The following is a 26,217-nucleotide window of genomic DNA, read 5'->3' on the forward strand; positions in this document are numbered from 1 at the left end:
TCCACGACCTTAGGCCGCCAGACCAGCTGCTTGCGGGCCGGCCGGCGAGAAGGGCAGGCACTGGAGAGATTTCCAAGCCCCCCACAGAAGAAACACCTTGGAGGAGAGCGGCAGACAATGGCCTTGTGCCTGGTGGAGAAACAGTTGAAGCAGCGGCCACAGAGATCCGCCGGAACAGCACGCTGAGGGAGCTCCCGTCGCCGCCGCTCAAGACGCGCACGCCGGCTCTCCGAGGTTACCCAGCCATCGCCGTCAGGCGCCGATGCCCCTCCCAGGCGAGCACGACGATCAGGCTTCCTCAGAACGATTCGCACCGGCACTCGAGGAGGGGGAGACGCGCGAGGGATGGCTGAGGTAGCAAGGGCCGCGGAATAGGCAGCATGAGCAGGCGAGCCAGCTCCGCTCAAGAGAACGTCCTTGAAAGATGGGGGAGGGCCACCGGAAGTGGACTCAGAGGATGGGGAGTCCCTCCAGTGCTGATTCTTGGATCGCCGCCGCTCAAGACGCGCACGCCGGCTCTCCGAGGTTACCCAGCCATCGCCGTCAGGCGCCGATGCCCCTCCCAGGTGAGCATGACGATCAGGCTTCCTCAGAACGATTCGCACCGGCGCTCGAGGAGGGGGAGACGCGCGAGGGATGGTTGAGGTAGCAGGGGCCACGGAACGGGCAGCATGAGCAGGCGAGCCAGCTCCGCTCAAGAGAACGTCCTTGAAAGAAGGGGGAGGGCCACCGGAAGTGGACTCAGAGGATGGGGAGTCCCTCCAGCGCTGATTCTTGGAGCGCCCAACTATCGCACCAGGAGAGGAGAAGGCGGATCCCTCGGGCATCGACGAGGGAGGGGTGTGGGTGGTCGCCGCGCCCGGAATAGGCAACGGCGAGCGGCTGGTGGAGGGTAAGGGTGGGGAGGCGTCGGGCGGTGGAGGGGGGGAAGGGCAGCGGGAGGCGTCATCTTTTGGATCCCTGCATCGAAATAACCAACCTACATACTATCAATATCAATGTGATTACAGCGTGCATAATCATTGTTTGCCAATTACTCCTTCCTTTCTTTCTCACACGCTTCCATATGCCACGAAAGCGGACACCAAGTGCATGTGTAACGAACATGCGCACAAACAACACAATGGTGCAAAATATTGTGAAAAATAATTGATAGTGCAGCATGATTATGCTTAATTGATATCCTCAGAAACAATTTCCACAAGAGTGCACATAAGAAAACAAGACAGAAATCAATTATGTGAAAGTAGCAGGGCATGGTTATTAACCATTTGAACTGTTTTTTTTTCTCGAAAAACAATCATTTGAACTGTTAAGCATTACCTTTACTTTGTCATCACCAAGTAACTCAATAATTTTCCCAGTCCAGTAACAATCAGTATACCACCAATCGATCAAGTCACCTACTTTCCATGGACCAGTCACAATTGCCACAGCATGTGTCTTTGGGAGTTGGTTAGGTTTTTCATTCTCCCAATAGCACTGTGGAAAGGTAGGGCGTACCATGATCATCCTACTCAGATTTGATTTCCTCCTGTGGCTACCTGGGGGAATTTTGTATAGCCGAGTCCATGTCTTCTCTGACAAATAAAAAAGGAACCTGTAAGAAGTGAAAACTGATGTGGATCACCGGCAATATCTTGGCGCTGGAGAACTCTAATCCAAGCACTCAAGAAACCTAAGAACAACTGATGAACTCAGGATTTTGGTGCTACTAAACTTAGCTGTATTGTGTATAACTGTATATTGCTGAGAATATATACAAGTCATTATATAAAACGGAAACAATTCCATACGCTGAACTCCACGCACGGTCACGCCATCCCACAATTGCTCCATGTTTTGCATAAAGCCAGGCACTCACCTATGACTCCATCTCCACTAAACCAAACTACACACGCAATATCTGATCAAGTCCATGCTAACACCAAACGAAACAGTTAACAACCACCTAACTTAAGTACCCTAAGCTAGCAGATTACATGATAATGGTGAGGAGCAGGAGTAGCTCGACAAAAACTACAGTAGACAGCCTAAACTGGCTTTCTGACAAGGGTACAGCTGAACAGGACAAAACAATATACTGAACCTGTGCTTTGACTTCTACTTTTTTATTAGATGCAAATACAACAGCCACTGTTAAGTACTGAACTTGCATGGTTAATAGGATCATCACATTGAAACAATAAAAAGAAATTACCCAAAAAATTGAAATTTACAATATTTGCATGCCCATGGGCACTTCCCCAACAATTGAAAAATCATTACAAATACATGATACACTATTCCAAATTTTCTAAAATTTTAATGGCTAAATCTATTACCTTATGATACAACGACAACAACAACAGTAACAGAACCTTTTATTGCAAAGCAAGCTTTACTTGTGGGGGATGGGTAACAAAAAAAGACAAGCTCCGTACCATGCACAATTCATATCTAGTGCTTGTTTTGTAGTTCTCTAACATGAACGTTAATTGCACCTTGAAATTTTGTTTTCACTGAACCTTGCCTTCCACTATCAAAATTGAGTTGAGGGGAGGGGCATCCTGTCCATGCTTGGGAGCTTGCTGTTTAGTGTATGAAGGCTCTTATACTAAAGGCCCATATGGCCCATGTGGCTCTCTATATATAGATCATCTCCACCTGTGGAGAGGTTATCTTCTCAGATCCCCAAGGTTAGTAACATGGTATCAAACCCATGGATTAGAGTTAGGATTAGGCTGATCAAATTCACCCATGATCCCTTTTTTGCTTGGGATTCTTCACGCGGGTCCTCTGCTCGCAGCCCCTGCTCGGCCAGTCGCCATGCAGGTCCTCTGTTCCGTGCGCGTCGTTTGCGCCATCTGCGCGCGATCCGCATGGCCCATCGCTGCAGTCTCCATCGAGCGGTCTTCATCCACGTTGTCCGCCTCCATCTCACGTGGTCTTCATCCGCGCCATCGGTCGTCCGCGCCATCCGCCTCCGTCGTGCGGTCTTCACGCATGGCTTCTTCTGCAGGGACTTCACGCGTGGGATGTGGGACATCTTCACGTGCAGACTTCCTCATGGCCCACGTGGACACCCTTACCCTCTCGTGATCCATATGCTCCTCCGCCTGTGTCCTCCGCTGCTGCCGATATTAACTTCTTCTGTGCTAGTGGTAATTCTTCATTTTTTAGCCTCCAGCAATGTCTCAAATTAATGCAACTGTTATCAATATTACTCTTGATGGTCCAAACTATCTGGAATGGGCCTTTTCTATTGAAACTGCATTGAGAGGTGTTGGTCTTCATTTTCACTTGACTGATGATCCACCGACTCTCAAGTCTGATAGTAGTAATGCCAGTGCGGTCAAAAGTTGGGAAATCAATGATGGAAAAGTAATGGCTGCTATGGTTAACAGCGTTAAACACACCATGATTATGAGTCTTTTAAGCAAGCCAAACCCATGTGGTCTTATTTGAAGGCACACTATGTTCAGGAAAGTGGTGCCCTTCAACATACTCTCATGCAGCAACTTCATGTTATGAAGAGAGAGACATGTCCATTGATGAGTACTAATCTGCTTTTGATCGGTTGATGGGTTCTTTCATTTCCATGGTACCTTAGTGTACAGCTTGTCAGAACTGTACATCACTTTCATTTATTGAGAAGTTTCTTACTTACAAATTTGTCATGGGAGTCAGGGCAGAGTTTGATTCTATTCATACAAGGATGCTTCATACTTCCTCTACTCTGACCATGGCACATGCATTGTCCGACTTACTTGCTGAAGAGACACGTCTTCAGTTCTTGTCCTCTTTTGTGTCTCACTGCTGCCCAGACATTGATCAGATTAGGATAAAGCCCAGAGGGCAGCTTGGCATATAGCCGCTTGGATTCAAAGTAAGGATTACAGGACTAGGTACACAGGGGTGCTGCCAGTGCTTATATAGCCTAAGTGGACAGCCTCACTGATCCCCAAACAAACGTGCCGACCTTGGTGAAGAGTTCTCGACACCCGGTCATGTGGTGGGTGGCACCGCTATCCAGGTACCATCCATCCATCTTCTCCGCATCACCGGACCCGATGTCGAGGTAGGCACAAGCTCGTGGTTCCTCGAAGTCGAGGGGAGTATGCTTGGAGCAGGAGGAAGCTTGGACCTTGTCGCAGCCCTCCTCTGCATCCAGCTCGATGGAACCGTGCACGAAGAACAGAGCGGCTTCCTCCTCTGCTTCCGCGACGTGAGCGGCTCCACCACGATCTCAATTGCATCAGAGATGGGGGCAGTCTCGTGCCCAGTGGCCGGCATTATTGCAGTTGAGGCAGAGATCGCCGCGGTTCACCCTACGGTCACCGTCAGCACCTCCTGCCTTGGCCGCTTGTGCTCCTCCACCAGTGCCACTGCCGTTGCGATCGTCGCGTGGCTTGTTCTTGCCGCCGCGAGAACATCCCAGCACCCTCCTTCTCGAAGGCCCGCCATTGCTCAGCGGTGTACAGCAGCTTCCCGCCGACGGTGATGGAGTAGGAGTCTAGCGCTTACTTGCGGTCCTGGACCGACTTGAGTTGCCCGGTGACGTCCTCGAGCATGAGCTGGTCAAAGTCAAGGAGTGTCTCGATCGAATTCACGTCTGGAACGGCCACCGAGAGATGCGCCCTGACCATGGGTTGAGGAAGGATGGCCAAGGTGCACCCCGTGGAGGTGGCGGCGTCGTGTTGCCCCCACGACCTGCTCCACGTCCCCTGCCACGGCGACGGCGTCCGCCACGGCACCCTACCCCCGCTCGGCCCGCGGGGAAGAGGACCGAGAAGTGACGACTGTGGTGGCGGAGCAGGACGGGGCGGAGGAGTGGCAGCGAGAGCAGTCAAGGAGGACGAGGACTCCGGGGCAAAGGTGGACCCAGGCTGGAGGCCCTGAGTAAGCTCCTCCATGATAAGGTCGTCACGGACCTACAAGAAGGTGGGGAAGGGCCGCTGCCGGGTGATCCACATCTGGAGGTAGGAGTAGCGGTCACCGAGCCCGCGGAGAACGTTGAGGACCAAGATACGATCCTCCACGGGCCAGCCGAGGTCGCCAAGGGAGTCCACCATGCCCTTTATCTGGCTGCAGAACTCGCTGACGGAGAGGTCGCCCTGGACGAAGGTGCGGAAGCTAACGTCGAGTCACAGAGCCTGGGCTTCGGCGTTGCCCAGGAACTGGCCCTTGAGCGCCAGGCAGGCCTCGCGAGCGCTCGGAGTGTTGCGGACGAGGTCGTGGAGGTCCTGGGAGATCGTTCCCAGGATCCAGGAGAGGACGATGCGGTCGAGGCGGAATCGCGAGGCAGTCTAGACCGCGCCCACGGCGTCGAGGAAGACGTGGTCATCGAGGGCGTAGCAGCGGAGGGTGAGGACCAGGTCCCGCCAGCGAGCGTAGGATGGCGACTCCCGCTTGAGTACAACTGGGACCAGGAGCCGGATGTTCTGAACACCCCCAGCCTGGTAGTGAAGCTGGGCCACATGCGGGTCGGCCGGATCGTGCCAGAGGACCGCCACCGTGTGAGTCACGCGGTGGCCGGCCGAGCCGGCGGACGTGGCCCCGACGTCGGCCGAGGCAGGAAGGACGAGGAGCTGCTCCGCATCGGCGAACTGGCGGGCCAAAGCATCAGCCGCATCTCCCTCGCGCTCCCAAGCGATGGCAGCCTCACGCACGCGGGCCATGCCCTCTTTCGCAGCAGCCCGGACAGCGACGAGGGTGGCAGCGAGGGCGGAGGTAGGACCCGTGGCGTGAGGCGGAGGTGGGGCGGTGACAACCAGCATCCCCAGCCCGGCTGCCATGGCGGCAGCAGACCCTGCAGCCATGGCTGCTGGACCCATAGCCGCAGCAAGGTTGTCCATGCCGGCCACGGCCCCTGGGGCGTTAGGAGCATCCACCCTGGCATCCTCTGCCGCAGTCAGGGCAGGATCTGCCCCGGCGCCCACTGCCATGAGGAGAGAGGCAGGCGGAACCGTCCCCTGCAGTGCGGCGGCGCTGGGCGGGCGGATCGGGTCAGCAGCCGCGTTCGAGGTGTTGGGCGGTCGTTCCTGCGCGCCAGTACTCCCGGACGGACGCGCCCCCTGCACGGGCGAGCGGTTGAGGGCGGCCGCAGCGCCGGGCGGACGCGCCCCCGGCACAGGCGGGCCGCGGGGGTTGCCCGCAGATAGGACGCCGGCGGGTCTGGGCGGACGCGTCCCCTGCATGGCGGCGGCGGCGCCCTAGACGGCAGGGGTGGCGGCGCCAGAGCGGGGTAGCTGCGCCCAGGAGGGGTGGGGAAGGGGAGGAAAGGAAGAGAAGTATGTGGGAGGTGGAGGACCATCCATGGCCGTCGGCGCCCAGGCACCGGCTGGCTCCTGGCGGCGGCTGGAGGAAGGGGAGGAGAGCGAAACCTAGTCTGATACCATGCTAACTGATTTTGCTTGATTAGGCTAACCCTAGGAGGATAGCAATATAGTATAGCATACATGGGCCTCATGGGCTTAACCACATGGGCCAATACTCACTCCTATACTCCAACAAATATTATTCGTATTCGAACTGAATCCGACCAGAAATATGAAAACAAATATGATATCGGTGATATCCGTCCGTATCCGATCCGTTTTCATGCCTAATTACGGGTGATGATGAGGATCACATTTCTCATGCGAAGCAACAATGTAGTGCTGAATTTCAGATGTCTGATTTGGGTCCTCTCACTTATTTCTTCGGCATTGAGGTCAACCAATCTACCAATGGATACCATCTTTGTCAGACTAAGTACATAAAGGATCTTATTGCTCGTTCAAGCATTACTGATAATCGAACTGCAGCTACACTTATGGATCTTCACTTGCAGCTTCGTCCCACTGATGGGATACCTTGAGATCCATCTCCATATCGACAATTTGTGGCTAGTCTTGTTTATCTCACTGTCACCAGGCCTGATATTGCTCATGTCCATATTTTGAGTTAGTTTATTTGTGCTCCAACTTTTGTTCATTTTGGACATTTACTTTGTGTGTTGCGATACTTACGGGGGACATCATCTCAAAGTTTATTCTATGCGCATGATAGTCAGCTTCAGCTTCATGCTCACTCGAACTCCACTTGGGCAAGTGACCCAACAGGTCGTCGTTCCATCACTGGATATTGCATTCTTCTTGGCTCCTCTCGTATTGCATGGAAGTCCAAGAAACAAGCGATTGTGTCTCGTTCTAGTACGGAGGCCGAACTTCAAGCCCTTGCTACTACTACTCCAGAGATTGTAAGGCTTCGATGGTTGATTTTGGTATTGTTTGCAATGTTGCCACACCTCTTCTCTATGTACAGGAGCCATACAAATTGTCAGTGATCCTATGAAGCATGAACTTACAAAGCATATTGGTGTGGATGCCCTCTTTACTCGGTCTCATTGTTATCAGAAAACTATTTCTCTCCCATATGTGCCTTCAGAGTTACAATTGGCTGATTTTTCACTAAAGCACAAACTCGAGAGCAACATATCTTGGCCCTTATACTAAAGGCCCATGTGGCTCTCTATATAGATCATCTTGTTCCATAAAGACGTTCCCTTGCACATATCTTGGCCTCCCACTCTCAACTGGAAAACCAACTGAAGAGGTGCTGGTACCTATAGTGGATAAGGTGGCTGATTGTCTCCCTGGATGGAAGGCCTCTCTTTTGAACAGGGCTGGAAGGTTGGTCTTGGTTAAGGTTGTATTGACTGCTGTCCCAATATATCATTTAATTGCCTTGGACCTACCTAAATGGGTGATTAAAGCCATTGATAAAAAGCGGTGAGGTTTTCTTTGGAAGGGTCACCAGCAGGCCAATGGTGGCAATTGCCGGGTAGCTTGGGAAAAGGTGCAGAGACCACTTGAATATGGAGGACTTGGCATTCATAATCTTGATCTTCTTGGTTGCGCTGTTAAGATTCGGTGGCTGTGGGCACAAAAGACAGATGAAGACAGGCCTTGGGCTGGCCTTCCTGTTGCTGTTCCTCATAAGGCCCAAGCTCTCTTCCATGCTGCAGTTGATGCCATAGTTGGAAATGGAGAGAAAATACTGTTCTGGACAGAGAGATGGTTGGAGGGGCATACCATGGCTGATTTAGCGCCTAACTTGCTCAAGGCGGTTCCAAAGCAAACAGCCAAAAGGACTGTGGCCCAGGCCTTGCACAATAGAAGTTGGACCCAGGATGTTAAGGGAGCTCGTACAGTTGAGGTGATGCTCGAGTACTTCCAGATTTGGGATATGGTGGATGGCTTCATTTTGCATCCAGAAACTCCAGATCAATATAGATGGAAATTAACGCAGGATGGTTCCTACAGCAGTAAATCGGCCTACGCTGCCTTTTTTGAAGGATCCATCAGGTTTGGCTCCTGGAGAAGAATCTGGAAAACTTAGGCTCCTCCACGCTGCAAGTTTTTCATCTGGTTGGTCTTTCACAACCGGGTTTGGACAGCTGATCGTTTAGCAAGGAGGAACCAACCCTTTCCTGAGGCATGTCCGCTATGTGATCAAGAGGATGAAACAATAAATCATTTACTAGTGGGCTGCGGTTTTGCTCAACAAGTTTGGTCTCTGATTTTGCATCAGTTAGGGCTGCTGCAGTTGGCTCGTCAGCCTACTGCAACTCGTTTCTCAGGATGGTGGAAGAGAACAACTGCTGCTGTCCCCAAGGAGGCTCGTAAAGGACTCAACTCCTTGATTATTTTGGTGGCGTGGGAGATTTGGAAGTATCGCAATACTTTTGTCTTTGATAATAAGAGGCCAAGTATTCAGGACGTCCTTTGGGCTATTAGCCCAGAGGGAGGGCTCTGGTGCTCGGCGGGTGCCTCCAAACTCCAGGAGTTGGTGTTTAGGTTGCTGCCTGGTGGGGTTTAAGGCATAGGGGTTTTTTGGTCGTTCCCTGTTCTTAGTGTGGCGATTCTGTAACCTAGTAGCCAGTGTGTGGGGTGTGTGAGTTTTGTGTGTGTGAGTTGGGTCCCTTGACCCTTGTACCTCTTTTCTCTATCTTAATGAAATGACGCGTAGTTCTCCTGCGCTGTTCGAGAATCTATATATATATATATAGATCATCTCCACCTGTGGAGTGGTTATCTTCTCAGATCCCCAAGGTTAGTAACACATGCAACAGTGCAGCTGCTCCTCAACAAGTTTTGTTCAATAAGAGGCCTGCACCATGACATGGCCGCTTGACGCGACATTTTCCAGGTCACGGCTTGGTGCCTCACAGAGATGGTGCTCAAAATCATTGAACCTCTAGTGGCCGTTGAAGGAAATCAACCGGCAAAGTGCTCCCTGATCTATCCAGTTCGAATCTTGGTTACACCGTTTGACCAGCCATTTATGGCGGATGCTAGCACTGCCTCCAGCTAATGACAATTGACATCGTCACAGGCGGTGCCGCCGCCGCCAAGCTTCTCCATCTTCACCGGCGCAAGCGGCGCTGGGCAGTTTGTTGTTGGTGGAGGAGGCGCCATGGGTACTGGTGTTTGCCAGGTTGGGGCCGCAATCCACTGGAGCCAGCCTCATGGTGCTTGAACCTAGGTCACCACCTTCGGTGGACCATCTTGCTCCGTGCGATAGCTGAATTCCTTCGGTCGGCATTGATGGTTTGATGGCCTCTGTTCTTTCCGATGTTCTACTGGAGAACAAGACGGCTTGCCTGGAGAACGATGCCCCACGGCACGCGGACGATCTTGTTGGCCAATCGCTTGTAAATATGTCCGACATGAATAGTTCTACGCCCTAGCTGTCCTACCCTGTATTGCTTCCGATAGGAATCACACGGTTGGGGGGGTACGTGGCTGCTGAGCTGTTGCGGGTCTCAACTGGGTAGGATTGCAGGTCTAATTCTTTAGACCCCAGCTGATGTTTCTAAAGTTTTGTCTATGACTAGTGGGGCTAGGAGGGTCCTTGACGAACCCTCAACAAGTTGCTTCCCAGGTTGCCTGGCGTCCCCGCGACCCTTTGACCATGAAATGGAGGTAACTGTCTTGAATCCTGGGAAAGAGATCAGCCGCCTTTAGATTATGGTGGCTTAGGCATTCATAACCTAAAAATCCTTGGTTGAGCTCTGCGCATCTGTCGGCTTTGGGCTGAAAAAACTGACCCTGCTGGGCGGTGGACTGGTTTCCCAATCCAAGTACTAAAAAATGCCCAAGCGCTAAATATGGCCACAGAAACAGTTGAGGGGAATGGTGAATCCATTTGTTTGTTTTTGGACGGATTGGTGGTTGATAGGCAGGACCATGGTGGAATGAGCTCCCAATTTATTTAAGGCAGTCCCAAGAGGGGCAGTCGAAGCTCAGACTGTAGCTCAGGCACTCCAACTAGGAATTGGGTGCGTGATATCAAAGGGGCCCTAACAGTTGAGGTACTGGTTGAGTACCTGCAGGTATGGGACTTGGTGGGTGGCCTAACTCTGCAACCAGGTGTCCTTGATCAGCATTGTGGGAAGCTAACCCAATCCAGGGGTCTACAGCAGCAAATCAGCTTACGCCACATTCTTTGGGTGCCTTTTGTTAGGCTTTTGGGAGCTGCTTTTGCTTCCAAAAAGCCAAAAGCCAACCAAAGGGGTGGAAACCAGAAGTTGATTTTTCAGAAGCAGCTACTTTTGGGTAGTACAGTTTTGAAAGCACCTTGGACCCTGCTTTTGGCTTTTGGCTTTTGAAATGGTGAAAATATAGAGCCGTTTCACAGTTGTTTCAAGAAAAATAGAGATACGAAGTAAGTTTTATACTTGTTTGAACCAAACAGCTTACAACTTTTCCACAGCCCTACAGCAACTTTTTCACAACCCACAGCAGCAGAGCTTTTTCAGAAGGCACAGCCCAACCAAACACATTGGAACCATAAAGTTCATCCCATGGAGGAGGATCTGGAAGAGTTGGGCCCCTTTGCGCTGCTAATTCTTCTTGTGGTTTGCTATCAACAACGGACGTTGGACTGCAGACCGGTTAGCCAAGCTGTGATTAACTCATCTGACTGCCTGCCCGTTGTATGACCAAGCCAAGGAGAGCAGTTGCTAGTGTGTTTTCTCTTGGCAGGTTTATTTTTATTTTTTTTCCCTTTTTACAGCAACTGAATCTGGCAGCTCTAGCACTAACAATAGGAACAAGATGTTTCTCTAGATGGTGGAGGAGCATGGTCATGAGGAATGCCAAAGGAGATGCGGAAAGGGCTGAACTTCCTTATCATTCTAGTGGCTTGAGAGATTTGGAAGCATCGGAACTCATGTGTATTTGAAGGAACGCAGCCAAACCTTCAGGCTCTCCTTCAGACAGTGGTTGTTGAGAGCACCATATGGTGCTGGGCTGGTGCTTCCAAGCTCTGGGCCCCCTCACTGGGTCACCAATTTCATAGTTCTTTAGGCTTTTGGGTGGTCTTTGGTCAGGCCTTTATTATTTTTTTGTGGCAAGTCTTTTCCGTGGGGGATGTTTGGTTGTCGGTGTGTGTAGCTTTCTGCTTGATTCTCTGTACTTGTGTTTTTTCCTACCTTAATGAAATGACATGCAGCTCTCGGACGTTGTTCGAGAAAAAATGTTCTTAATGGCAATGGGGTTGACCTCGGTTTAAAATACAATTTAGCTAAAACAAAAAAAAGGAAAAATTGTGCATTCAAGATAATGGGTACATCTTTTTGTATAAACCATGGTAAAGAACTGACACAAACAAATAGATACCTAGATCAAGGTAGCACAGCAAATGACAGATTTGGATGTCTTAAGAATCTAACAATCATATACTAATAGATCCTCAGAAGAAATAAACTGTCCAAGGTACGGAAAAAAATACTTACTTTCATCTGGAAAGTCAAGATACTCCAAAAGACACTCCAGGTGACCTTGCCTTATACACATAAGGTTTATCTGAAAGAAAAGAGGTCAATAATATTAACATGAGGGAGAAGTCCATGTTAGAAGCTACTACCTCAAACTATATAGTTTGCACACTTAAATCAAACTGTGACATGTTACTACCCAAAAATCACCACCTACAATTTAAAGCTGGTCACTAAGGTAATGGCTAAGTTTGGCTACATTTCTTAATGATTTGGTTGCTGTCAATCAGAGTGCCTTCATCCGTGGAAGATGCATCCACGACAATTTCATTTTCGCTCAGCAGAATATCAAATTGCTTCACTGCACAAGAGTCTCAAGTTTGTTCTTGAAGCTGGATATTTCAAAAGCTTTTGATTTGGTCTCTGTGGGACATAGTCCCCGGGGACCCCCTCAAGGAAAGGAGAAGATCCAGTCTGACTAGGAAGTCACCACATGTAATCCAAGTAACATTGTTATCCTGTAATCCTATTAAGGCCTTGTTTAGATACACCCAAAAACCCAAAACTTTACAAGATTCCCTGTCACATCGAATCTTGTGGCACATGCATGAAGTATTAAATATAGATAAAAAGAATAACTAATTGCACAGTTTATCTGTAAATCACGAGACGAATCTTTTAAGCCTAGTTACTCCATAATTAGACAATGTTTGTCAAATAAAAACAAAAATACTACAGTGTCAAAACCCAAAATGTTTTTGCATCTAAACAAGGCCTAAGACTCTTACATTGTAACTGACTAGGAGATCTACTTTCTGGCTATATAAAGGAGGACAAGGCTCCCTAGATGGACAATAGGAACAGACCTCACAATCTAAACCCCAAGCGCAGGCACAATATACTATATTTCCCACACTGGACGTAGGACGCCATTCCAGTGGACTGAACCAGTATAAATTGTTTTCTCTGCATTCACCGTCAAGTTCTGCATATGCTGAAGCCCTCCGAACATCGTCCCGGGTACCCCTGTGACGAGCTGTCGGTCTCCAAACACCGACGGCTGGCGCGCCAGGTAGGGGCTTTTGGCGAATTTGCGATCAAGAGCTCGGCGGACCTCAAGACCAACATCTACAGCAACTCGGCGTATTGAGACAGCATCCCTCAATGTCATCCTGCGGTGGTTTTTGTCAACCCCACAACGGCGTTGTCATCAGCCCACTGTGGCAATCGTAGTCACGTCATCCATAATTACTCGTCTTTTCGCGAGGACATCTTGGCTCGCCGAGCGCCGAGTATCCAGGCGCCCATCCGCTGCTCATCATTCGTTGGAGATTCATCTACTGCTACACTTGGCTGGAGTGGTGCCTCGTCTCCATGTTCAGCATCATGACTCATGTCGTGAAACAGTTCAAGTCACATACGATCCGCTGGAAGCTTCGAGGCGACTCGGCCCGATGCTGATTCGAGTCCAACCCGGACACAAGCCAACAAGTCCTACTCTTCCACGAGCCAACAACATGCAAGTGGATATCTCAAGTCATGCTACAATACGAGATCAATGTAGTCTTCAAGACAACATGCAATGTCCAAGTGTGGCATCGTGCCTCCACGAGTGCGCACGCATGTACATACAGCAATACAAGACATGCAAGCTATGACCAAAAATAGCCATAAGAGATTTACATGCAAACGAGTGCATCATACATGAATCAACGGCGTCCGGTCTCACGTACTCCTTACTCGGCATCCATACAAAGCAACACGTCAAAGTCCGGCTACATCGAGCTGTCTGACTGCATCAAGCCACAAGAGAGCCATCAAGCGAGCCGTCAAGCCCACATCCATCTACTCGGATACTATGGCTCACCGACTCTTCCACTCGCAGATAAATCAAGCTAAGTCACACACACTTTCTACTCGGATACTATGGCTCACCGACTCTTCCACTCGCAGATAAATCAAGCTAAGTCACACACACTTTCTTTTCTAATATAAAAACCCTATGATATAACTATTGGCAAGGTTCCTTGCCGTTATCCAATGGCCTGTCATTAGCATGTTGTGGTTAACATAGCCGACACGCCACACGCCACGGCTTGCATCTCAGTTCGGTCGTGCCTTGTCAAACATGGAGCATGTTGCTGACTCATCATCATCACACGGCAACCCTCGCCATTCGATATTGTCAACGATGACCCTCGTTGTCACTTGTGGTGGCACTTACCGTCCCTCGTCAAATTGGGCATGACTAGGTTTCCCAAGCCAACTCATGAGCCATCAGACAATCGAGGTGCAGGCCAAGTCTGACTGCTATTCAAGCCCTTTTGACTCCTACTTGGCTTCTGGTTCATGATTGATGGACCACAAGCTAATAAAAAAGTAAGCTCGCGAGCTGTCCAAATTGCGGAAGTAATCAAGGTCAAGGTATATGTGTACATCCATGCACGAACACGGCATGCATGCATGCCATGTCTGAGTACCAGCCCCATTCTACCTCAATCACTGAGTTACTCCAACTCCGATTTGGTCCTACCGAGTCCGACTACGCCGATGTGACCCCGCTCAGGCCCGTAGAGATCGATTCCACTGTTGCCGATTCCAACTCCGTTATGATGCCAGCCGATTACTCATGCAGGTCAGGGGCCGCGGCTAAACATAGCCGATTACCCACACTGGCCGAGTATCGCGATGACATTACAACACTAGCCCACACCATGATGTATTGATGATGCAAAGAAGCAAGCTATTGGCAACATACACACATACACATCGATACGACAAGCATACATGTGCATGCTTATGTGAAGACGAACATGAGCAAGCAAACAAGAGACCCGACGTCATCTACAGGACCATAATCATCGACGAGTTCTGTGATCGAGTTCGACACCTCCATCACGCCAAGTTCAACTACATCAGACCCTAGCTTCAACTCCAATGTCCATGCATGTTGTGGGTCTCAAAGGGCACTCGTCTCCCATCGTCATCCCACGATGGCACCAGGACAGTACCTGCTACTCATCCGTTGTCATCCCATGGTGGCACATGGGCAGCACACCACGTTCGCATCATCGACACGTTGATTCTTCTACTCAGTCGTCAATCAAGCTAAGTCAAGCTTTGATATTTTTACTAAATATTCTTTAACCTTTATATATCTCTGGATATTATGCATGTGCTTCCGCGGCCATCATCTTCAACATATATGGCGGTCATCACCGTCAACATGCAATGGCTCCGGTCTACATCATCGTCAGCACACAATGGCTCTAGCCATCGTCATCAACACAATGTAATCATCGTCGTCAGCACACAATGGCTCTGGCCATCGTTGTCAACACGACACGACCATTGTCGTCAGCACACTGCAATTCATGCCATCAACTCGTGCTTGACCAAGTTCTTTGAGCCGGCTTTCGAGCCATCAGACAACCGAGGTCCACTCAGTCCAACTTCTACTGGAGCTCCACTCGGGCTTGACCAAGTTCTCCGAGCCAGCTTCTGAGCCATCGGACAACTAAGGTCCACCTAGTCTAACTTCTACTGCAACTCAACTCTGGCTTGACCAGGTTCTCCGAGCTGCCTTCCAAGCCATCGAACAACCTAGGTCCACCCAGTCCAACTTCTACTATAGCCTTACTCAAAGCACCACCATTGGCTCGTCCAAAGGTTCCTGCTACAAGGTACACAACATAGCGTTGTTCACACCTTCGACAAGCAGCCATGCTGCTACTCTCTAACTTATACGAGATAGGCTGGCTATCCACGTCCACACATCTCTCCAACTATGATGTCGCCACCCAACATGAAACCTTGACAAGTTGCATACGCTGGATACTTAGCTATATTGCCTTTTTGCGAGATACGCCGCCTACTCGGATGGCTCACATCTCTATGGACAAAGTGCGCCAATTATTGACATTTACTCTTACTAACGCATGTCGTCCTGGGTAGGGTGATTCCTAGAAGCAAGGTACCTGATTCATTTGCAACGGGGCGGGATCCTAACAGTGAACAATTGCTACAAGGCACCTTAAAAAAGTGCTATCACGCACTTAACGTTGACGCAAGGGTCAAACATGATTTGCATCATAATGACTACGTTGACTACATTTTTACTCGGCTAAACAATCTTACGCGCCTTTCCAAAGGACTATGCAAGACAATACAAGGCTAACACGTGCAGACTACAATCTTATCCACAAAATAACAATCTAAAACAACATTATATAAACAAAAGTTAGCCAGCCCCCTGGGGCACTCAGTTTACTAGCAGACTAACAGAATCCAGACGATTCAATACAGTCTTATAATGTCTACAGGCTACAAGCTAGTCTACGACAAGTTTAACTATTTAGCAAAGATGGAGGCTATCTCTTCAACATCCTTCTCGGCGTGGATAACCACAAGAGAAGCAGACAACAAGTCCCTTTGTGCTCGCAAATGCACTCAGACTGACTCGTTCTAAGTCAATCATGATTCGGTCGACTACATGGACACGACGATCAACACTCTACACATTAGCTTCAGGCCAGCATGTGACATGAAGACAAAGATGTATTATCATGTCAGTAAGATGATTGCAAATATGAGCATGCACGTACATGCTTATATGTGCTTTTATTGCTCACAAGCAGGCAAATCAAAAGAGCATGAAAGCAACTCGGTGAGAACAACAGTGACGAGTACTCTGGCCAACAACAAGGATGGCTACCCTACTGCTCCTACGCCTTTTCTAAATAGCAAGCCATTAAGCAAGCCACAAACGAGTTGTCCGAACCGGAAGTGAGCCGTCTCCGCCGCGAGCGAGCCGATCAGTAAGACATCTGAACTGCAAGCCAATAGCAATCAAGGAGCAAGCCATTTCAATCCAAGGCCCGATGGCTACTCTGAACCTCCAAGATGGATGACACAACACTAGACATCGAGGTCTTGCGACGAGCTCACGATGATATCTTCAAATCATGGAGCTCTACCGGCCAAGCAGCAACAAGGAGCCCATACACGTACATGCTAATTATATGGATATTCATGATACTTCAGCTTGCACGCACATACGGAGTACACATCTAGCCTTCAAGCAAGCCGGTCAAGCCGCCAACCTGCCAACAAGGGATGAAGGGAAGATGTGTGATCTACAGCACCATGTTCCATGCATGTCCATATGACAAAGGCACGAGGCTGCGTTCACCAAGATCAGACAAGCTAAGTCACGGTCCGAAACTCCGTTGTTGGGTGACGTCAGCACTTTCACAATTGCATGCATGGACTGCTATTCGACGCTGATTGACAAGCGACAACCTCATGTGCCAGGATTCATCAAGTTCTTACAAGCCTTGACTGGATATACGAATGTTCACGCACGGCTATGAGATTATGTTCATCCATACAACACGAATGCAAGCATACAGCAACATGGAAAAGTTCATTATCAGATCCTACATGCGCGTATTCATCACTTCATCCAACATGCAAGAAGATGAGAAGCTAGCAAGTCATTGAGAGATTTTAATCATACATACGTATACGATCTTGCGACATGTGTACATGTATATGATCATCCATCTACACGGATGCCACGCCTCTAAAGCTCAGGGGCTTAGCCATAAGCTTACTCGGCTTCACTCCGACTACGCTCGGGGGCTCAGATTCAAGGATGGAAATCAAATTTACAAGCATTCAACCACTCGGTGACAAGCAGTTATTGACCATTGTCTTCGAAGGTTACTCGGCAGGACCCTTGAGGATGTTTACAAGATCCTATAATCAACTCCAAGTAGTCGGATTGTAGGCTCGGGGGCTGTGGGATATATATCCTCAGAGGATGCATTCAAATTTGTTCGAAAAGGAATTGCAGACAAGACCCTCCAACTCTTTGTTCCAAACAACAAGAGGCTCGAGGGCTACACTCAATGAGTGCACATTTTCGGAAAGTGCACACCATCCAAAGATTTTAAGAAGCACTTCACGGTTTCTCTCAAGAAAGCACTCCAACAATGCTTGTTTCTACTCGGCAAGACCTGGAGGAACAAGAAAGCTTCCAAAGTTCAACCATACGGTGCTCAAGGGCTTGTGCGACACAGTCCCCAGGTACCCCGCAAGGAAGAGAGAAGATCTAGTCCAACTAGAAATTCCCCACATGTAATCCTAGTAACATTGCTAATCCTATAATCCTACTAGGACTCTTATATTGTAACCAACTAAGAGACCTACCTCCTGGTAGGGCTCCCTAGATGGACAATAGGAACACACCTCATGGTCTAAACCCTAAGCGTAGGGCGCAATATACTATTTTCCCCACACTGGACATAGGATGCCATTACGTCGAACTGAACCAGTATAAATCATTGTCTCTACATTCACCATCGAGTTCTGCAAACATCGGAGCCCTCCGAACATTGTTCCGGGTACCCCCATGACGAGTTGCAAGTCTCCAACACCGACAGTCTCATGGGCTTCTCTTGAAAATTCTCATGCATTTGGGTTTTGGTCCCATTTGGTGCAATCTGGTCACGAATCTATTGAGACATCTTCAACTCGGGTTCTTGTGAATGGTGAGCTAGCTAGAGAGATCAGACATCATCAAGGTCTCCACCAAGGAGATCCCCTTTCTCACATGTTCTTTATCTTAGTAATGGGCGTGCTGAATAGCTTGTTTGCTAAGGTTGGTGAGCTTGAGCTTCTCACACCGTTGGTTCGACGCAATCCTATACAAAGGATCTCTCTATATGCAGATGATGTTGCTCCCTTCATCTGGCCCACTGAACCAGAAACAAATTTATCCATGGAAATCCTTGCCAAGTTCGGGGAAGCTTCTGGTCTACAAACCAACTTGCAAAAGAGTTGTGTTATCCCGATAAGGTGTGAGGAGTCAGAGTTGGAAACTGTGACCACCACACGGCCTTGCCCGATGTCAGGCTTCCCTTGCACATATTTGGGACTGCCGATCTCTAATAGCAAATTGAAGAAAGTTGACCTGCTGCTCTGGATTGAAAAGGTCAGAGACAAGCTGCCTGGTTGGAAAGCAACTTCTCATGAACATGGCTTGGGTTTGTTATGTCCTCTCAGCCATGCCTATTTATGTATTGATTGCCATCAACGCTCCCAAATGGTTTATTCGTGCAATTGACAAGATCCATCGAGCATTCACATGGAAAGGGCGGCAACAAGTGAATCCTCAAGGGCCACAAGATCCATCACATGGGATAAAGTCCGGCGTCCACTTGTTTTGGGAGGGCTAGGAATCCTCGATGACCACGAGTTGGGCCCTGCAAGTCCGATGGCTATGGTTTTGCGAAAAAGGATCCAAATCGATCTTGGAAAGGGCTTAACATACATGTCCATCCAAATGCACGTGCATTGTTTGCTATTGCTCTAGTATCATATGTGGGCGATGGTAATAACACGCTTTTTTGGTCCGATAGATGGCTCATGGGCTGCTCTGTAGCAGATGTAGCGCCTCAGTGGTTGCTAACGTGCCATCAAAAACCCGTAAGCAACGCACAGTAGCACAGGCCCTGCATGACCAATCCTGGCCTGCAGATACCCAAGGAGAACTATCACTAATAGGGCTTATCGAGTATTTTCAGCTGTGGGATATGTTACTGCACATACATCTGTCCCAGGAGGAAGATATGCATATATGGAAACTGGATGCTCGGGTATTTCTCCTCCAAATTTGCTTATCGTGCTTTATTCAATGGAGCAATTCCTTTTGAGCATTGGCGTCGGCTATGGAAACCGGGGGCTCCTTCAAAATGCAAAGTTTTTCTTTGGCTCGCCATCTGGAACCGGTGATGCACAGCAGACAGACTTGCAAGGCGAGGCCTTCCGCATCCGCCCAAGTGTCCACCATCTGGGGCAACACACCCCAAAATCTTGGGTAGTCACAGATGGAACCCTTATTTGAAGGTAACAAAAGCCTGCATTACTTCCATTGTACCCATGCCTTGATGTAGATTTTTATGTTTCAACTTATGTCTCATGGGACTGCATAGGTGCCATTGATGGTACCCATGTGCTGGCAAGAGTGCCCAGGCACATGCAAGGGCCCTTTAGGGGCAGGAAAAGCAGTTGCACACAGAATGTGATGGCCGCTGTTGATTTTGACCTAAAATTCACTTATGTCCTAGCTGGGTGGGAGGGATCAGCTCATGATGCATTAATCCTTGCTGATGCCCTTGAAAGGGATGGGGGTCTCACTGTGCCTGAAGGTAAATACATGACTAGTAAATTTGTTGCTTTACTATTTTGTCCACTGTCTGACTTGTCCATTGAAACCCCTAATCAATTTTAGGGAAATTCTATCTTGTGGATGCTGGTTACGCTTGCAGACCAGGCTTCATGCCTCCATTCAGAGGTGTAAGGTATTACCTATCAGAGTATACCCGTAGACACAACCCACCATTTCGAAGGAACTTTTCAACCTCAGACATAGCTCACTTAGGACAACCATTGAAAGGGCATTTGGGGCTTTGAAGAACCGCTTTCGAATCATAGACAACAAACCATTCCATAAGTATAAGACACAAGTGAAGCTTGTACAGGCCTGTTGCATATTGCACAACTGGATCCTAGGGTTTGGGGTAGACCATGTCGTTCCAACCGAAGAAGCATGGGTTCCAAACCCTCGTCGAAGAAATAACGACATTCCAGTTAATTCTTTGCAGTCACAAGAGGTGGCTAGCATGGCAGAACTTAGAGATGGGATTTGTGAGGCAATGTGGGAGAACAGGGGCACCTCTAGAACTTAGCTGGTATCCACACATCATTTGCTTCATTTCTATGTTATTGAATGGCTACCTTGTATGGTACTCGTGCTACTTGTTGGATATGAAACTGTAATAATTTGAATTTCAGTTTGGTTTTTCATTGTGTTGTTTGTTCAATCCGGCCGATGATGACCTATCTTTTATTGAGGTGGCACCAGTTACTTTGCATTGTAAGTATTTCTCAATGGTGTCATCAAACCATGAGACACGTCCATTTCCAAGCAACTTCTCACTAATAATGGGATGATGGCTGGGATGGACGTGTCCCACGCTTCCATGGCTGCACTGATCTGGGTTTCTCAATGTTGTCATTAAACCGTGTGATTCGTCCAGTCCCAAGCAACTTCTCACTAATAATGGGATGATGGCTAGGATGGACGTGTCGCACGCTTCCATGGCTGCACTGATCTTCGGTTCTTCCATTTTCCAAATTTATATGTTCAAGCAAACAAACACTTCCTTTGGTTTTCTGCTCCCTCGGTGCCACCGATGACTTAATATGTCAATGTTTTACAACAATTATATACATGTCTGAGGCCCCAACAATTTTTAACCATGCCTGTGATGTCACTTTCTTTCACAAGTGTTTGTCAATTCTTTGTTTCTTGAGTTTGTCAACACCAGTTTGCAACTGGAGTGGACACACTTATTGAACAAAGACATGACATCCACTTGATTAATCTTAGACTGAGGCATTTTCCCTTGCAATGTGCAGCACAATGAGTGGATGGTACGTTGTTTTCAAAGGCAAAGTTCCTGGTATTTACTCCAGCTGGGCAGAGTGCAGTGAGCAAGTGCTAAACTTCAAGGGCAATGTGCACAGGAAGTACAGTTCATATGAGCAAGCACTTGAGGCATTCAACTCAACTATCAACTCAATTTCTTGATCTGAAACCTGTACCTCTATTTGTACAAGTGATAATGTAGTGGAACCATTGGGAAGTAGATGTCTTAGGTTTCTTGGGACTTTTGGTATGGCTGCTAGGAAGTGGTTTTGTTGTGGTCACTTACAAAAAGATCGGAGCGATGAATCGCTGTTACTTTGATCCCTACTGCATGTAACAATCTGATGATCACTAGTACTGATGTGTTGGATAACTGTAACCTGACTTATGTTCTATGATTCACTAATCTGATGTTTTCGTTAATGCAAAGTTCAAATACCTTTATTTCATCTCATTTCCTCCTTGCATAGTTTCCATGGCTGTTGGGATGTAGTTTGGAGATGCTGCTGCTCTGCAGGCAAACAAACACCATCCCAACCAGGCGGTTGGGAGGTTGTTGGCTGCACTGCCACAATGTACAGGCAAACAAACACCCAGCTGAGGCCAGCCAGGCCCAACTGAGAAGTACAACCAAACAAGGTGCACTGCACCACCTGGGCCTGGCCATCTGGGACCTGGCTGGGGGGAACCGGCCTGGCTGGGAAGGGCTAGGCAAACAAACACGCCCTATGTGACCAAGAGGAAGAAGACATTCAACATCTGCTCACCACATGTGTGTTCTCCCAAGATTTCTGGTTCCGGGTTCTTGCACCTTTGGGCTTCAAGATCGGGTTCCAGGTTGTCATGTTTGCAGATTGGTGGAGAAAAGCAGTGAAAAAGATTCAGAAAGATACAAGAAAAGGTTTAGACTTGATTATCATTTTGGGCGCCTGGGTAATCTGGAAATACCGTAATTCATGTGTTTTTGGCAGCACGCAGCCATGCATCAACGACCTCCTCCGGATGTTCAGAGAAGAGCAACACCTCTAGTGTCTTGCTGCAGCTCGAAGTCTAAGAGCGCTGGGTCAAGGTCAGGGAGACGAGCTGGGGCTGTCTTAGTTTGTTTCCTCGCTCTTTCTGGGTCAAGTCTCATCTTTCCCGTGTTTCTTTAGAGTATGTCTTGTTCATGTAAAATTCAACCCCTCATGGCTTGGCTAGGAATGAGGTGGTGGTGATTGTAAGGGGCTTCTTTCTTCTCTCTATAATTCATCACATTGTCAACATTGAGTAAAATAAAGTGGCAGTTCCTAAACATGTCACATTGTATCACTTAGATATATGCATTCTAGAAACATAGTATATGCTCCTCAATATGAGTGCATGAGCACATATGGTTCCAATCCCAGACTACAAGGTGTACCTTACTGCGGAACCATGCACCCCTGTAACCGAGAGAGAAGGACCTTGACTCAGCTATGTCTCCAACTTTAAAAGGCAGCATAAGATCCATTTTCAACCACCCAACCTATAAGCATATAAAGTTTACCAACAGAACAAAATTTAGTACAATCACAGGGTAAAACTGCATCAACGAAGATGCAGATAGCAAAAATAACTATCAAAAACAGAATATAAAGAAAGAAAACATGAGCAAAAGCCAAAATCCAGATTGGCTTGTTTCTAGCCTGGCACAACAATTATAGACTTGGACAAACAAAAGTACCGGTTTTATGTTAAAAAAAGTGTACTCGGTAACAAATTAAAAGCTCCTGGGGTCTACAGAAAGGATTTTCTAGGAAGAAGAGGAGGCCTATGCGAAACTTTCAAAGCTAGGACCTCCAGGACACAAGAGGATATACTCCACCGCAACAAAACCAAGCACATCTTTCTTTGTTTTGAAGAAAATATCATCAACAATCACCCGTGAACTAAGAAAGGTACAAACCTACAGCTTGATGAAAAAGAAAAGTTCACCATGTACACCTTCATTTGTACGGTTTTTTTCCCAAAACTGAGAAATTTGTGCTCGCAAGCTAAAAAAAATCCTGAATCTAAGCGCCCCAGGTGGTAGATAGGTTCAGAACAAATTCAAATACATCTATCGACATTGGGAGGATAGGATACAGCATTTTCCCAAGTAAAAAGTTACGCAAATATGTTTTACCATTTCTTAAAATTAAGTTAATAAGTTAATATCAAGGTACACTAAAATTCTAAAAGCAATAGCACACTGAAATTACTTAGCGTTTTAGCAGATAATTGAATGCAATGGCAATGATTGACTATTTTCTTGCACTGCATATCTCAATAGTAAATTCCTATTGCAATTAAACCATCCAAGCGCTTGCGGTCTTCCAATACTCAAGCTTTCTCCAACCCCCTATTGTTGTTCTTACTGTTATTTGCCGGAAGAAGAAAAGGCAGCAAGAGCACTAGCAGAGTAGCAGCAGCACTAGCGCTAGCTCGATAGTCGAAGCTACCCTCTACACTTGGCTGATAAATATCAAGACAAACCAGGAGGGAAACGAAAAAATCAGGAGAGGAATTGGGAGGGGAAGGCACTGAATACGTGGATCGGTAAGGAAGCAACCGATCAAGAAGAGGACAGATCGCGCAGAAGAAACTCATTTTCTACACGTACTTGCGGGGGGAGGCAGCTTATCGCGGACTCGGGAGCGGGCGACTCTTGCTGGCGTCGGGCAGCTTGTGACGGCCAGGCGATGCCGCGGTGGCGTTCCTGGAGGCGGGTGGCGGCGCGGCGGCTCGATACTTGTGGAGCTTTCTAGGCCTTGTTGACACGCAAAAAGTTTTTATATTTTGTTACCATCATATTTTTGTTTGTTTGTGATAAATATTGTCTAATTATGAGCATCTTCAAAGACTTTGGCAAATTGACTTAGTATTTTTTGTTATTTGCAAACTCCCATAACAAAATACGAAGGATAAAAATAGGTCATCTCCAAAGGAATTGATTATTTGCAAACTCCCATAACAAAATACAAAGGATAAAAATAGGTCATCTCCAAGGGAATTGGCATTTGGACTTGGCAAATGATAAAAATAGAAGGTCTCTAGGCGCGCGCTTTCCTCGCGCGTGACTTTGCTCACGCGATTGGGTTTGCAAAGTCATCCAGGCATTTTTGCCAAGTTTGCTCCCTCATTTGCCAAGTTGCCCAAATTACAAACTCTAAATGCAAAATCGTTGGATACCTCTTTTGAGCTTTTTGTCAAACTACTCAAATGCAAACCTCAAATGAAAAACCCTTGGAGATGCTCTAATTGAAATCGAAAGATTTGTCTCGTGATTTACTGTGTAATTAGTTTTTGTTTTTATCTATATTTAATGTTTTATGCATATGCCGCAACAGAGAATCTTTAAAACTTTTTGGTTTGGAGTGAACTAAACAAGACCTTAATTGTGTGCCATTATAAAAGTTCAAAAGACTTTTAAAAAAACTTCTCAGTATTTTTATATGAATTTTTTTTCAAGGTGCCACTTCGATCAATTTTGCTTGTAACAGCATGTAAAGGCCAGCGAAAAAGATAATTTTGTCCTTGGTTTTCCTTTGTACTATTATGACAAAATTGACCGAAGTGACACTATGAAAAGAAAATTTTATACAAGAGTACTGAGGAGCTTTTTAAAACTTCGATGGTACGTAAGTTATTTTAAACTTTTATAGTGACACATGTAAAAAGCTCATACCTAGTCACACAGAGAGAGTCAACCAAATAGTGGAAGATTTGCTAAGGTCTTATGCTTTGCAGTATGGAGATAGTTGGGATACTAGTTTGCCTTACGCTAAGTTCTCCTACAACAACAGCTATCAAACTAGTCTTAAGATGTCTTCTTTTGAGGCCTTGTATGGAAGGAAGTGTAGGACTCCGTTGTTCTCGAACCAGACTGGTGAAAGGCAAGTGTTTGGCCCTGATTCATTGAGAATAGCCGAAGAGAAAGTTCAGTTCATCCGTCAAACTCTGAAAGCAGCTCAGTCTAGACAGAAAAGTTATGTAGATGTGAGACGAAGGAAACTTGTGTTTCAGGCAGGTGATTATGTATACCTAAAAGTGTCTCTGAAGAGAAGTCTAAAGAGGTTCAATGTCAAGAGAAAGCAAGCTCCTAGATATGTTGGTCCTTTCAAGATTTTGGAAAGGAAAGGAGAAGTGGCTTATAAGCTTGAGTTGCCTGCTAGTTTATCCAATGTGCACAATGTTTTCCATGTCTCTCAATTCAATAAGTGCTTGAGTGTGCCTAAGGAACAGTTGCCACTAGAGAAACTAGATTTACAGGATGATCTAACTTATGAAGAGAGTCCTATAAAAGTTTTGGAAACAACAGAGAGGATTACCAGGAGTAAAACCATCAAGATGTGTAAAGTACAATGGAAACATCATTCTGAGGAAGAGGCAACCTGGGAAAGAGAAGATGATCTAAAATCAAAATACTCTCATTTATTCTCTAGTTCATCCTAATCTTGAGGACGAGATTCTTTTAAGGGGTTGGTTTATAATACTCTGGAATTTGAATTTCAAAATCATAGTTTAAATTTGATTTAATTTTGGCTTAGTTTGAATTTTGGGCAACTATTAAATAGTTTACAAAAATAAATAAAATAAAATATAAGGTAGAAACATGTTTGAGTGCATTCATGCCGCTGCATTTATTTTTGTTTGATTTATTTAATGCTTGTTTGCACTTGAATAAATTTTTGCAAGCAAGAAAGAAAATAGGAGAAACTGTTTATTTGAAATAAAAAAAAGGGCGCTTCACCCCCCTGGGCCGGTTTCCCTCTTCCTCGGCCCACCGCCCTAGCCTCGCGCGTGCGCCCGCGTGGACCAGCAGGCCGCGGCCGAACCGCGCACCACAGCCCACCCTCACGCGGCCCAGAAGCGCCCCGCTCGCTCCCCTCCCCTCACTGCCGCCCGCCGCAGTTGACCAGTGGGTACCGCGGGTGGGGCCCACTCGCCAGGGGGTCATCTTCAACCCCCAGCCGTT

The 26,217-nt window shown here is 47.5% G+C and overlaps 1 protein-coding gene across 1 annotated transcript in view; it reads right to left on the minus strand.

The window, feature by feature from the left end:
- LOC8074935 overlaps window positions 1–23,998 on the minus strand; it is a 40,570-nt gene extending 16,572 nt beyond the window's left edge. The window contains exons 1-3 of the mRNA XM_002457834.2: window positions 23,863–23,998; window positions 11,765–11,834; window positions 1,324–1,580 (exon numbers count right to left, since the gene is read on the minus strand). Coding sequence (XP_002457879.2) covers window positions 1,324–1,580; window positions 11,765–11,825 — 318 coding nt within the window. The 5' untranslated portion in view covers window positions 11,826–11,834; window positions 23,863–23,998. The remainder of the gene's footprint in view (window positions 1–1,323; window positions 1,581–11,764; window positions 11,835–23,862) is intronic.

Source organism: Sorghum bicolor, chromosome 3 (assembly GCF_000003195.3).
Source record: "Sorghum bicolor cultivar BTx623 chromosome 3, Sorghum_bicolor_NCBIv3, whole genome shotgun sequence".
Lineage (NCBI taxonomy): Eukaryota > Viridiplantae > Streptophyta > Magnoliopsida > Poales > Poaceae > Sorghum > Sorghum bicolor.